Genomic DNA, 14,148 nt, shown 5'->3' with positions numbered 1-14,148 from the left:
GTACGATGGAAGGCAAGGCAGCTGTGGTTCTGGCCTGATGAAGCTTCCGGCTTATTGGGAGGAGTTGGGGATGGAGAAAAGGATGAATCAGCCTAGTGAACTTCTTCATGTGCCCACTCGGAGGCCGGGTGCTGTGGGGGGATATGTATTTAAGTAAATGGGAATGCAGTTTGTACATACAGGGGACTTGTCATCTCAGTGTTTGTGAATGACTGATGGGAACTGTGAGTGGAGAAACCCAGAGTCCTTTGAGACATCCTTTTTTCGTGAGTGACTGCAGTGCTGACAGCTGTGACTTGGTGTCGTTATCAGGGCTGCAGATGTAACAGTCCCGTGTTGAGGGGTCAGGGCTTCTCTCAGGGGACAGTGATAGCCTGGTCTGAGGACATCCTGGTGATTCCCTCTCTCTTTGGTCTCCCCCCATTTTAGAAGTCGGAGGAGCCCAGGTTCATTCACTCGACCACTCTGCCTCAGCATCTGCCCTCTCAGCAGCTGATGTCCAAGGATCAAGATGAGCAAGAGGAACTGGATTTCCTGTTTGACGAGGAAATGGAGCAGATGGATGGACGGAAGAATACCTTTACTGCCTGGTCTGATGAGGACTCTGACTATGAGATTGATGACCGGGATGTCAACAAAATCCTCATTGTCACTCAGACACCACCTTACATGCGCCGGCACCCAGGGGGCGACCGCACTGGCAACCACACCTCGCGTGCCAAGATGAGTGCTGAGCTGGCCAAGGTCATTAATGATGGGCTCTTCTACTATGAGCAGGACCTGTGGACTGAGAAGTTCGAACCCGAGTATTCCCAGATCAAGGTGAGCCTTGGGCATAGTGGTGGGGGCGCCTAGGGTGCCTGTGATGTGAGGCAGAGGAAAGCTGATAAGCGTGTGACCTTGGGCACAGAACCTCAGCACCCTCATCTAATAAAAGGGGGTGATGATTGACACTGCTTGGTGGGGGGGGGGTATTAAGGATGAGAAGAAGTATATAAACATTGTAAACTGCCCATGTGAGAGGTGATTATCCTGCTTCTTGATCATCCGCGTTTAATTTCAGAGGTTGGCTAGACACTTTTGTGAAGAATAAGATTGGATTTTCATTTCTATTCTTAAATATTTAGGCATGTATTAAAGTTTAAAGGCCTTTTGAGGAACTTCCTTTTGAGTGTGGAATATGGAAAAAAGATAGGTCTTTTCACTGCTGCCTAGAAACAGTCAAAACTGGTGGTGTAGGCATTTTACAGAGTGGATGCGTATGGTGGTCAGTCGGCTTCTGGGGAGCCTCTGTAGTGAGTGGTAGTAGTAATGTGTTTCGAGATGAGAATTGCAGGAAGAGAGTTGGGGAGGGGAGGCTCTAGCAGGTTCCTGGGAGGCTGGAGTTCTGACCTCAGTGCTGCTGCAGGGAGGATTGGGCAAGTCTTCAGCCCTGCTGTGTGAGCACACTCAAGCCTAGGCACCTGGGGTTGAGGCATGGTGATGGGCAGCTGAGAGCCCAGGGACCAGAATTCCACATATGTGGACGTGGGAACTGCCCTCTTCAACTTCCTGTCTGTCTTGATTCCTGAAACAGGCTAGGGCAGTCCTCTTACCAGCCTCTTTTCCCCACCCATCTCGTGTCCTCTGCAGCAAGAAGTCGAGAACTTCAAGAAAGTCAATATGATCAGTCGGGAGCAGTTTGACACACTAACCCCCGAGCCCCCTGTGGATCCCAACCAGGAGGTCCCTCCTGGACCACCTCGCTTCCAGCAAGGTGAGAGATGACCCCTGCCACCCTGGCCCGAGTGGAGAGTCTGGGCTGTTTGACGGGGCTCCCGGGGACAGGCAGTCACCAGCCGGCCTCTGCTCACTGTCCCCACCCTGCTGCTGCAGTTCCCACTGATGCCCTGGCCAACAAGCTGTTCGGTGCTCCCGAGCCTTCCACCATCGCCCGCTCTCTCCCAACCACTGTCCCAGAGTCGCCAAACTACCGCAATGCCAGGACCCCCCGCACACCCCGGACACCGCAGCTCAAAGATTCAAGCCAGACATCACGGTTTTATCCAGTGGTGAAGGAAGGTCGGACACTGGATGCTAAGGTGAGGAGTTGATGCTGAGCCACTAAGTCTTGGGCTCACCTGACTGCCTTCCAGGGCTCTGCTTCTCTCCCTTGTCTTGAGCTAAGAAAGTACCACATCCCTCCCACCCCACCCCCACCTGCTCTGTATTCTTAGGCTAGTGGGCCCACCAGGATTGAGAGACCCCATCTGCAGTGTGTAACGGGGAGTGGGAGTGGTGGCCTCGTGCAGCCATATGGTCTAAGAAGAATTGAGCACATCACATCACCCGCAAGCCTCAATTTTGTCACCTGTCAAGTAGTTGTGCCAGCTCCTCCTTACAGCTGTGAACATCACATGAGACTAGATATGAAAATGCTTTGTATATTGTGAGATAACTCAGACTTTAGGAGGGTATCGTAATCTTACAAATACTTGATGCTCCTCGGAGTCATATGAGTATGACTGTATATTAACAAATCCCACACTGACCTTTGCAGACGCCTCGGAAAAGGAAGACAAGACACAGCTCGAACCCACCTTTGGAGAGTCACGTGGGCTGGGTGATGGATTCCCGCGAGCACAGGCCCCGGACTGCTTCCATCAGGTGTGGGCTGTGGGAAAGGGGGTCAGGCTGACTTCAGGGAGGGCAGAAGAGCCATGACAGTGATAAGACCAAGAAGAGAATACCTCTTTGGTCTGCAAATGAAGGAAAATTTAAGGAAGGGGCCCTCATCCAAATCCAAAAAACCAGTAGTCTAGAGAGCATAATCCAGATCCTGGGGAGAGGAAGACTGCTTTCTGAAGTGTGGTGGCTGGATGGCATTCTCGTGGGAGGTTAGCTCAGTTGATTTCAACATGCATATCTGCTGCCTCCCTCTGGATAGCTCAGGAGTTGAATAATAGTACAGCTTCCTAGACTGTCCACCCTAGGTCTGCTGGACACAGCTTCTGGGGGTAGGGCCTGGATTCCTTTTTATTTATTCTCAGGAAAATGACCCTAATGTTCTGAATTCCAGAGCAGGTTTGGGAGCCACTGACCTATGTACTCTTATTTATGCCCTGCAGAGATAGATGGTGGTTTTACAAAAAATATGGATGGGTTAACCCATTACAGCTCGTTAAGGAAAGTTAAATGTTAACATGGGATAAACCAGCTGAAAGCTCAGATGTGGGCATTGTACAGATCTGAGATGTTACATATTAGCTCCATGACAGGGCGTGACTCCCAGTCTCTGTGAGCCCCAGTGTCCTCACTAGAAAACATCCAAAGGTGGGTTGAGTAAGTGAGACCATGGATATAATAAGTGAGATCCGTGCATATAGTGAATTAAGGGTCTAGTACAGTACCTGGGCTTCTTTGTTACACTGAGAGGCTGGATGTTGAAGGCTGGAAGGAACCGGAGGGACTCCTCCTATCTGATGGTTGGCTGCTCTGGGGAACATGGTGACACTCTGTTTCATGGGCTCTGCAGCTCCAGCCCCTCAGAAGGCACGCCTGCAGTTGGCAGCTATGGCTGTACCCCTCAGTCGCTGCCCAAGTTCCAACATCCTTCCCACGAGCTGCTCAAGGAAAACGGCTTCACACAACACGTCTACCACAAGTATCGTAGGCGCTGCCTTAATGGTAAGAAGCACAGAGGGAGAGGGTGGGGCTTCCCGGGCCACTGCTGAGATACAGAGTAAGGCTGGTGGAGCAGGTGACTACTCTAGCCTCAGAGCAAGTGACATAACGTTACAGCAGGAAGGACTGAGATTAGTTTTGGAATATAGGAGGCAAAGAGGATCTGGTGCTTAGAACATTCCTGTTCCTTGATTTTTCTTTATTGATATTTAAAAAAAAAAAAGGAGTTTTCTTTCCTGTTTCTGGTGTGAAACCATCGATGTTACAAACAAATATGCATGAGACAGCATGTATTCTCCGGAAACATGATGACCTGTGGACCAAATCCAGCCATCAGCCTGTCTTTGTACGGCCCTAGAGCTAAGAACAGTTTTTGTTTTAACATTTTTAAGTAGGGATGGGGAGGGTGAGACTTTATGACAGACACCATATGTGACCTGCAAAGCCTAAAATATTTACTCTCTAGCCCCTTAAAGAAAAAGAGATGGCTAACCCCTACTCTAGATGACAGTGTAAGGAGAGAACCTTTCTAGACACTCACATGTCCTTTTATCACAAAAGGAGATAACCTTTTAACTGTAGGTTTCTCTTGGGTTATCTCTAAAGATGCTCAGAGCCATGCTCACTTAGAGTTACTGGTCACTCAGCCCCCTTTTATTCAACAAAACATTGCTGCTCAATGCTTGCTTCGTCTACCTTCCCTCTTCATGTGTATGTGTATATAATGACAGCTTTAGTGAAATATAGTTCACACACTGTATGATTCACCTATTTGAAGTGTAAAAACTCAGTGGCTTCTAATATATTTGAGTTGTGCATCCATCACCAGAATCCATTTTAGAACATTTTCATTACCTTAGAAGTAAGCCCTGTGCCCCTTACTAGTCATTCCCCATCCCTCCACCTCCCCAACTCCTCCCAGACCTACACAACCACCAGTCTACTCTGTATGGATTTGACTTCATAAACGTGGAATCATGTAACACATGATCCTTTGTGACTGGCTTCTTTCCTTTAGCGTATAATTTCAAGGTTCATTTATGTTGTATTGTGTATCAGTACTTAATGCCTTTTTTTTAATCAAACAACATTCCACTGTGGATGATACCACCTTTTGTTTATCCATTCATCAGTTGATGGACAAAATTTCTGCTTTGTCTTTTCATGAGTAATGCTACTTTGAACATTCCTGTACATGTTTTTGTGTGGACATAGGTTTTCATTTATCTTGAGTGGAAGAGTAATTCCCGGGTCATACGGTAGGGTAGTTTTGTGTAACCTGTTGAGGAACTGCTGCAGGACTGTTTTCTTAAGTAGCGGCTTCATTTTATATTATCCACAGCAGTGTGTGAGGGTTCTCATTTCTCCATATCCTCCTGACACTTATTATCGTCTTCCTTTTGAGTATAGCCATCCTAGTGGGTGTGTAACGATATCCTGTAATGGTTTTGATTTAATATGGTTTTGATAGCTAATAATATTGAGCATTTTTTCATATGCTTATTGGCCATTTGTATATCTTCCTTGGAGAAATGTCCATTCATATCCTTTGTCTGTTTTTTAACTGAATTATTTGTCTTTGTTATTAAGTTGTAATGAGTTTTTACTCTAAATATGAATCCCTTATCAGATAACATAATTTATAAATATTCTTCCCATCCTGTGGGTTGTCTTTTCGCCTTGTTTGTTGATCATGTCCTTTGAAGTACAAAGGTTCTTAATTTTTAAATGATACCGGATTTAAAAAATTTTATCTGTTGTTTCTTGTTCTTTGGTGTTGTGTGTGTGTATATATATATGTTTTAATTTTTAATTGGAAGATAATTGCTTTACAATATTATGTTGATTTCTGCCATACATCAACATGAATCAGCCGTAGGTATATATATGTCACCTCCCTCAACCGCCCTCACACGTGCCGTTTTTACTTAATATTGTAGGACTCCTAAAATAACTGGTAACAATGATATGATGAATATAATTTGTTGAGTGCATGGATTACTTCTTTGTGCTTTTCCTGGTTCTAACTACACTGAGAGCAGTGATATTTGAGGTGGAGAGGTAGACCAGGATGCCCGCTTCAGAAGCAGATGCCACCTACTTCTGGGGGTGCTCAGGCCCCATACCCAGCAGCAGGGCCTGCGCAGAGTAGTTAGTCCTCAGTGAATACTTCCTCAGAGACTTAATGGTGATGAACAAAGGAATTGGGAGGAGAAAGGACCAATGTCTTTGAGCCACAGGATCATTTGTCCCCCACAGCACAGGCAGCCTGGCTCTAAATCATATCTTTCCTCTTTCCTCCCCAATCAGAGCGAAAACGCTTGGGCATTGGCCAGTCTCAGGAGATGAACACTCTCTTCCGCTTCTGGTCCTTCTTCCTCCGAGATCACTTCAACAAAAAAATGTATGAGGAATTCAAGCAGCTGGCTCTGGAGGATGCCAAAGAAGGCTACAGGTGAGTGAGATTGTGGTGAAGACTGACTAGTGCTTGAGAGATGGTGAGAGGGTATCTTTGTTGGGTCCGCTTCCAGAACTGTGATAGGAAATCCATTGTGTATATATTTCATGCACTTTATTTAAAAAAAATTAGTACTTTTGAATAAGTAATATATTCAAAATTCAAAGAAGTTGTAAGGTTATATATAGTGAGAAGTCTTCCTCATCCTAGTTTTCTGGCCATCTAGTTCCTTTCCCCACAGGCAGCCAGTATTGTTAGAATCTTGTGAGTTCTTTCTAAAAATACTTTGCTTATGTAAGCAAGGACAGACCTGTGTAGTCTCCCCACACACACACACCTCTTTTGTTTATGTAAAAGATGGCCTCTATTAGGTAATATTTTGCACCTTGCTTTTTTAATTAATGCTATATTTTAGAGATAATTCTATATCCATATGTAAATGACTTTTTTGGTTTTTTTTTTAATGGCATATGTGGTCTTACTGTATAGATGTACCATAATTTATTTAACTAGTCTTCTATTAATAGATACTTCATTTACTTTTAATGTTTTGCTATTTTTTAAAAAAAACGGACTAGAGGGACACTTTTTTCCCCAAGTAAAATCTTTTCTCTGTGAACAATTTGAAAAGGACAAATGTTTAAAGAAGTGGGTGAAAACATCCTTCAGTCCAGAGACAACCAGTGTTAATGTTCTGCCATATTTATGAATTCAGGTCATGCAAAAAATGCTTTTTTTAATACGTTCATCATCATTTATAAGCATGAGCATTTCTCCATGTTGTTAAAATACTTAACCTTTTTGCCATCTTACAAAAGTTTTATGCTTTTGGCTGAAAGTTTAGAAAATAGAGATAAGATCATTTGAAAATCCTGCCTCCCAAAGAAAACCCATGTCAGTGTATTTAACATCATAGTCTGTGCCCTTCCAGACTTCGTGTACGTGTGTAAATTTAAAATTGACTTACTTGTTTACAAAATGTGTTTGTCTACCTATAACACTTTGAAACATGTCTTTTCTACTTTATAATGTATTGTTCACATCTCCTTAAGTATCCATCAGTGTATACTTAATTATAATTTTAAATAGATTGTAGTATTCTATTGTATAGTTACCATGATTTTTCTTAATCACTTTTCTAAGACTTAAGTTTTTCAAAAGAATGCTGCTGTGAACAATTTTGGTACATCGATAAAATCTAAATCTATATTTTTGGTCATTTCCCTGTGTAAGTTGCTAGAATTGAAATTTCTGAGTCCGGCCAGTGAATAGATGATCTAATTGCCGTGGTCAAATGGCTTTGCAGAGAGCTCATGCTGGTGATTGACAAACTTTGCTTAGCGGACAGACAATAAATAGCTTAGGTTTGTGGAACATAAAGTCTCTGTTACAACTACTCTCTGCTTTAGCAGCAGAAAGTAACCAGTGATACTTCATAGGCAAATGGGTGTGGGCAGAAGGCTGTTGTTCATTTGGCCCAAGTTTGCTGACCCTTGGCGAACGTTTAATGCTGGACTCATTTAGACTAGCATTAAATGCCAGCCTTCTCAGAGAACACTTAGCATTTTCTCAGTAATCCATGTATTTTAAATGGTTTCATAGCTTATCTGTCATCTAGATGCATTTCCTATTTACAGATAAAGAAACTGTCCTGATTTCACTGACTTGTGTTCTCCTACAGATACGGTTTGGAGTGCCTTTTTCGATACTACAGTTATGGTCTGGAAAAGAAGTTCCGGCTGGACATATTTAAGGACTTTCAGGAGGAAACCGTGAAGGACTACGAAGCGGGTAAGAATCAGAGTTGGGACTCTGTGAGCCCAGATCATCTGTCTTCTCGGCCCCTGGGCTTCTCTTTATCACATCATATCCCCTTCTCCTGAACCTCTCTATTCTTAACTTCTCAGCGGCCAAGCTTCTTTCTACCTCTCTCTTTCCCTGCAGGTCAGCTATATGGGCTAGAAAAGTTCTGGGCCTTCTTGAAATATTCCAAAGCCAAAAATTTGGACATTGACCCCAAACTTCAAGAATACCTCGGCAAATTCCGACGTCTCGAAGACTTCCGAGTGGATGTGAGTGGATGTCTCTCATCTTTCCCACCCTGATTGTCTTAGAAAGAAAACTGAACCAGAGATCTGGATACCTGGGTTCTGATCCCAACTGGGCCACTAGCCCAGGGACTCTTCTTGTCCCTATTTGGGCCTTAAGTTTCTTAAACAGAAGGTGTGAGAAGTGGCAGTGAAGGCTCATTGGAGGGTTTGTGATCACTCCCCACTCCCTTTCCCACAGTGGATATGGCTAAACCATCATAATGCCCATTCTGTCTTATCTCCATCCCTCTTTGCCACTGTGCCCTATTTAGAGGTGATCAGGATGAGTACTCTAGGTAAATGTCCTTATTCTTTCTGGGAGAGGTCAGTTCCAACCCCAGAACTTGATAAAGTATGTCTAGTTCTTCGCTGCTCCTCCCACTTCTTCTTGGCACAGTGACTCAACAGTGACATCCAGTGGTGGGTCAAAGTTATGACTACTGGTTCCTCTTCCGTCCTGAGTGTATCAGGGATTCCAGAGATAAGTAAAACTTTTTCCTTCAAAGTGTTTATAATGTTGTAGGGATATGCCAATCGTCTTACTCCCTTGAAACATTTTAGCAATAGGGCAAATAGAAGTAAGTAATAGTCTTCACATACATTAAAAAATTTGACTTTATTGTGTGTCACACACTGTGCTCTGACCTTTTAACCTTTATAAATTGAAGCAGGCAGGGTTATTGTTGTCTTCACTATAGCAGTGGATGATCAGGAGCCCATGGCCAGCCACTGAGATAGTGGCAGCACTGCTCAGGTGTCCTGACAAAAAGATACGTCTGTTTTCTTCCATCCTTAAGGACTTTCTCCTTTGGGGGCTAGAGGGGGCGGTGTATGTGCAGAGAATAGGGAGACCTGTTGGAAGCAGAGCAGAAAGTGCTCAGCTTTGGCTCCCAGAAAGAGGAGAGGTGACCTTGGGGTTACAGGACCTCTGGCAGTGGTGAGGCTAGACTGGATCCCAGTCTGACTCTTAAGATCAGTGTCCTTTTTAGGGTCATGAGGCAGTCCCCAGGAGTCTTTGGGCCTTCTGAGTGGAGGCATGTCAGTGTATTGCATGCCACGTTCCATGTACCATCTTCTGAGCAGCCGCCACTTCCCAGAAGGGGAGCGGAAAGATGAATGGATAAAGGCCTGGGCTTCAGTGCTGGATAGGCCTGTTTCAGATTTTGTCTTTACCAGTTAAAAGTTCTGGACCCCTTGGCAGCAGATTATTTTTCTGTGCTTCGCTGTCCTCATCTGTGAAATTAGATGGTCATGTCTACATCAAAGGGTGGTGTAGACCCCATGAGTAAATGTGCATAAATCAGCACAAGGTTTGGCATCTTGGCATGGAGATGTGCTTAATAAAACTAATGGCTAGTTTTTAGGGTTGTAAACCTATTTATTATCTACACTGGGAGGTAGGAAGTAGGGGGTCTCTGAGTAGCTCTGGCAAGGGAGGGGGTGTGGGTAGTGCTCCCTAATCACCTGTGACTCCCTCCTTGTTACAGCCCCCCATGGGTGAGGAGGGCAACCACAAGCGACACCCAGTGGCAGCAGGAGGTGGCAGCGGTGAGGGCAGGAAACGGTGCCCCTCCCAGTCTTCCAGCAGACCCACCACCAGTCAACCCCCCACACCACCTACTGGCCAGCCCATCCGGGAAGATGCTAAATGGACAAGCCAGCACTCGGATACACAGACTTTGGGAAAGTGAAAAGCCCTTTAGCCCTGGGGTTTTGGGGGGAGAAGGGATGGAGGGGGTAGGTGAGCATCTATGGGGGTGCCCAGTCCCAGGAGAGGGGACAGAGAAGGGACAGGCCTGTAGTCATTAGGATGGGCCTTCGTGCTGAGTAGCAATGTGTATATCATTTGGGCTATCAGAGGTACCCCTGGGCAGGAGCCTCCACACACCCCCTTCCCTCTTCTCTCTCCTTGACTCTTCTTCACATCCTAGCTTCTTCTAAGGGGGGGGAGGGTAAGGGGGGAAATTTTTTATATATATATATATATATATCAAGTTTTAAATTATTGATAGTTCGTCTGGATTACCAAAATCACTCTGCAGCCCTGCCCGCGGCTGGTAGGCCGCAACCCTGGTCCCCATCCACAGCTGCCTCCTGCTCCCCCTCAAGCCAACTATGCAGCCCACGAAAAGGCCCTGTGGGCCCCATTGCCCAGCACTGTTTCATAGAAGGCTCTGGCAGCGTCCCTGGGCCCTGCAAGCACCAGCCCCTTGATCATCTGGGGCTTGCCGTCACCATGTCCTCTCTTTGCTGTCCCCATTACACCCTTCTGCCATCTTCTGGGAGGAGGAAACCAAAGGATCTAGAAGTGGGGGTGAGGGAAGGTTTCAGCCTCTCCATCCCCCTCTCCCCATGCCCCTTACTCCAGCCCAGAGAGACGCTGCTCATACCAGAAAAGACTATTGAAAGATGATTTATTTTATTTTTCTCTGACCTTTCCATCCTTGGGAAAATGAAAAGGAAAAAAAAAAGAGAAAATCGACCATAAAAGACCAAAAAAAACCATCAGGAAACCCCCACCTAATCCACAGAAAGTGATGTCTTTCCCCTACACTTGGAATTTTTTTGTTTTGTTCTTGGAAATAGTATTTTTTAAAAGTTGCCTTATTGTGGAGTGGGAATCTGAAATACCCAAATGCCTGTTTTCCTCCGTGGAGTCAACTTGAAGAGATCCCACCTTCTCTGGATGTGCCTGGGCTGGATTGGTTAGAATCTGTCTCTTGACTGAGTTGCATGTACAGCACCTCCTGCCTGTGGGCAAGAGAGTTGGGAGTGGCTCAGATCAGAGCCATGCCCAAAATATCTCTGCTGTCTCATCATTTGAAGCTGACATCCTGTGTCCATACACTGCTGCCACTGTCGCGTCCTCTCTCTGCTTGCCGTTTCCTCTCGCCAGGCTCCGTCCTGCCGTGATACCCTTCATCCTACCTTTGGAACCCCAAGGCCAAGTTTGCTTCAGATTGTTGGAGGACAGCATTGGCCTGGATCTGGGACACACTTGTCCTCAGCCTGACCGTATTCCCTCACTTCAGAGGGGAAAGGTGAACACTTGGCAGCTGAGGCTTGGCAACATTTCTTGCGTTCCCTCGATCAATCTTTGAGACCTCCAGGAGGCTTTGTTTCTTGAAAGGTGGAGAAAGATGCTGCTCTCCTCCTGTGGGCCGGGTGGGTTTCCCCGTCTTGCATCACCGCTCTGCAGGCCATCTCTGCCCACCTTCCCGTTGACCCTGCCTAGGAACAATTGATGAGGAGGCCAAGAGGGTATGGGGAGTCCTGCCAGTTGGAGAAGCCCCATGGCGGAAAGGTATATGCGGACATAGAGTATACCTGTCTTCACTTCTCCAGCCACTGACTGCTTGTCTTGGGCTGTGGATGATTGGTGGACTGGCCGGTCTCCTGGCAGCCAAAGCTAGGGACAGTGACCCGTGACTGACCTTCACAGACTGGGCTGTGGGCTGGGTGCGGGCGTGATGACACACCCACCCCGGGGTGGTGGTGGTCATGTGCTCACACTCTCAGCCCTTTTCAACTGCTTCCTCTGTTGGGCCCTAAATTTGGGAGTAGGGGCCAGTATCTCAGGCTGGCAAGGGCTTGTCTTCTGTCTTGGGCACCTCATTGCTGTGCCACCCCCGCTCACCCCATCTCTACCCTCCCAGTATGGGGAAGCCCATCTCCATTCCTGTGAGCCAGTTGTCTCGAAAGCCAAGATGAATGTCTGGTCTGTTCTCTGACAGTGGAGTCTGAGGCCTCTCCCTGCCCAGCCCGGTGCCTGCCCCATGATGTACCACACACCGGACACCTGGACCCCCTCCTTCCCTTAATCGTCCCTTTTCCGTCGGGTTGCTTGGCCCTGTACTGTTTCCAGCACCGTAGTAACCTCAGTGTTTGTCCTCTGCTGGTTTGGGGTCACAAGGAAGCCTTGGGGGTGTGGGGAAAGGCTGTTCTCTAGAGTTTACTCCCAGGCCAGGGGGCTGCCATCCTCTCCCTGATCCTCCCCACAGACACCCCAGAAAGAAGAAGCCACTTTGAGGTGGGGAGGTGAGGACTTCATCTCAATACAGGCTGGGGATGGGCGGGGGGTGCTTTTTTTTCTTCCTTTTTTTTTTTTTCTTTTTTTTGTGTGACATGTTTGGAGTTAATGTTGCAAAAAGTAGTTTACATCTTCACTTTCTGAAGACACTTGAATTTAGGACCGATATATCTGTGACAAGCATGCCAGGAGTGGCAAAGGACATCAGGGCTTGCCACTTCACACCCACCATCCTCCATGGGGATCCAAGATCTGAGACAGAAGCATCAGCCTGCCCCAATCCTTCATTCATCCTGTACCTTTCCGAGATGGGTCCACGCCAACATGACCTTTGGGCCTCAAACATCAGTACTTCAGCTCTGCTCAGGGGCAGGTTTCTCCCGCTGTCTCCTGAACCTGGGAGGAAAGGCACTCCGGGTAGAGAGGGGGCTGCCCGACGCTGCCGCAGCCTGGACCCCTTGGGCTCAGATCCAGCGAGGAGCCCCCATGTCCAAGTTGTTATGTTTTTGTTCTGTTCTATTGTAGTTCTCTCCCCTTTCCTGGTGATTGATTTTACAAAAGAAAGCTGCTCAGAAAGCCCTGGCAGTGGGAGGAGGGGCAAAGAAGACAACTAGTTAGGGAGGGTGGGCTGGTTTTTTGCCAAAAGAGTGGTAGAGTGGTCTGGATCACCTGGCACCCTCCCGAATGGGACCCCTAAGTATATCGTGTATGAGGGTCCCAGGATTTGCCCCAGCCCCACCCTCTCCTTCAGCCACATTGATGGCAGAGGCAGAGAAGATCAGAACATACAGCCCATTCTGACTGGAGAGGAAAACTTGTCATCTGGCTTTGCGGAGAAGGTTCCACCTTACGCTCATAGTACATTATCTTTACCATGTGCTAGGATATCACATTTACAAGGAAAAAAAATGTAAAATACTTGAATGAGCTTGTATTATAACATTAATATTATTGAGAGTATCTGCTTTCCAGGCTGAAGTGATTCATTCATTATTCTAGTCCTGCTTTAGTTGTTTGTAATTTGTGGTAATTATGCTTTTCTTTTTAATACAAAAAAAATGTATAAAAATAAAAACTTGAAAAGGCAAAAAAAAAAAAAGCCTGGCTGGTCTCCCATGAAGGGGTACAGCTATTGGGTGTGTCGGGTGGAGCCTGGTTCACGTTCTGACCTCAAATCCGTGGGAGCCTGCCCTCGCATGTGCGTATGGAACCTCTCCAGGGCGGGGTCTCCTGACAGTGTCTGAGGCTCCTGGAGCGTTCAGGTGCTTCCTCAGGGGTCTGGAGAACTTCTGCGTGTCTTGAGCTCGTGCCTCTGCCTTGTGTCTGAGGGCAGGGGCGCTATAGCCAGTGCCACAGACAAGAGTACTCCCCAGTCCAGTAGCTGGATTTCCGGGATTTCGTGTACTGGCTGTGGCTTGGCATTGTATCAGGACACAGCCAGGAAGATAGAAGTTGCTGTGGTTCCTCACTGAGCACACTTCCCTATGGACTGGCGAGGAGGAGCAGCGCTCTGGCCTGACGGAATCCAGATGAGCCCTGTATTTATGCCTGGAAAGGAAGGACGCGCACCCCCACCACGACTGGTCCCCGGGCTGCTGATGGCTTTTGTCTGACACGTGAGGCCAGGCACCAGCAGTAGTGACTGAATGCTGGTCAGGCTGCAGTGTGCACTGGCAAAACTAAACTGGGCCTCAGTCACTAATAGCTGTTCAGTGTCCTGGGCCTGGCACGCCAGCATCCCTTCACAAATGGTGTTCCAGACAGTTCGCCTTGTGTCGGGAGAGCAGGGAACTTTCACACCACCGAGGGCCTGCAGGAGGCAGAGGTGAGTCTAAGACACTAGCCAGGGCTTCTGCAGGCCTCTCTGGAAGAGGAACCTCACTTCTGTCGCCTGCTGGGAACACTGA

At 47.0% G+C, this 14,148-nt stretch overlaps 1 protein-coding gene across 2 annotated transcripts in view; it reads left to right on the top strand.

Annotated features, from left to right (window-relative positions):
- The window catches only part of LARP1 (La ribonucleoprotein 1, translational regulator), a 62,216-nt gene extending 48,864 nt beyond the window's left edge, over positions 1-13,352 (top strand). For both annotated transcript variants that reach the window (XM_055431485.2, XM_055431484.2), the window contains exons 11-19: positions 430-822; positions 1,633-1,756; positions 1,876-2,081; positions 2,540-2,646; positions 3,515-3,666; positions 5,974-6,118; positions 7,803-7,912; positions 8,066-8,193; positions 9,699-13,352. In XM_055431485.2, the coding sequence (XP_055287460.1) occupies positions 430-822; positions 1,633-1,756; positions 1,876-2,081; positions 2,540-2,646; positions 3,515-3,666; positions 5,974-6,118; positions 7,803-7,912; positions 8,066-8,193; positions 9,699-9,902 (1,569 nt within the window). In that variant the 3' untranslated portion in view covers positions 9,903-13,352. The remainder of the gene's footprint in view (positions 1-429; positions 823-1,632; positions 1,757-1,875; positions 2,082-2,539; positions 2,647-3,514; positions 3,667-5,973; positions 6,119-7,802; positions 7,913-8,065; positions 8,194-9,698) is intronic.
- The last annotated feature ends 796 nt before the right edge of the window (positions 13,353-14,148 follow it).

The sequence above is a fragment of the Moschus berezovskii genome, chromosome 8, assembly GCF_049115385.1.
Source record: "Moschus berezovskii isolate FMDL1 chromosome 8, NW_MosBer_1.0, whole genome shotgun sequence".
Lineage (NCBI taxonomy): Eukaryota > Metazoa > Chordata > Mammalia > Artiodactyla > Moschidae > Moschus > Moschus berezovskii.
This window is presented reverse-complemented; position numbering and strand designations above follow the sequence as displayed.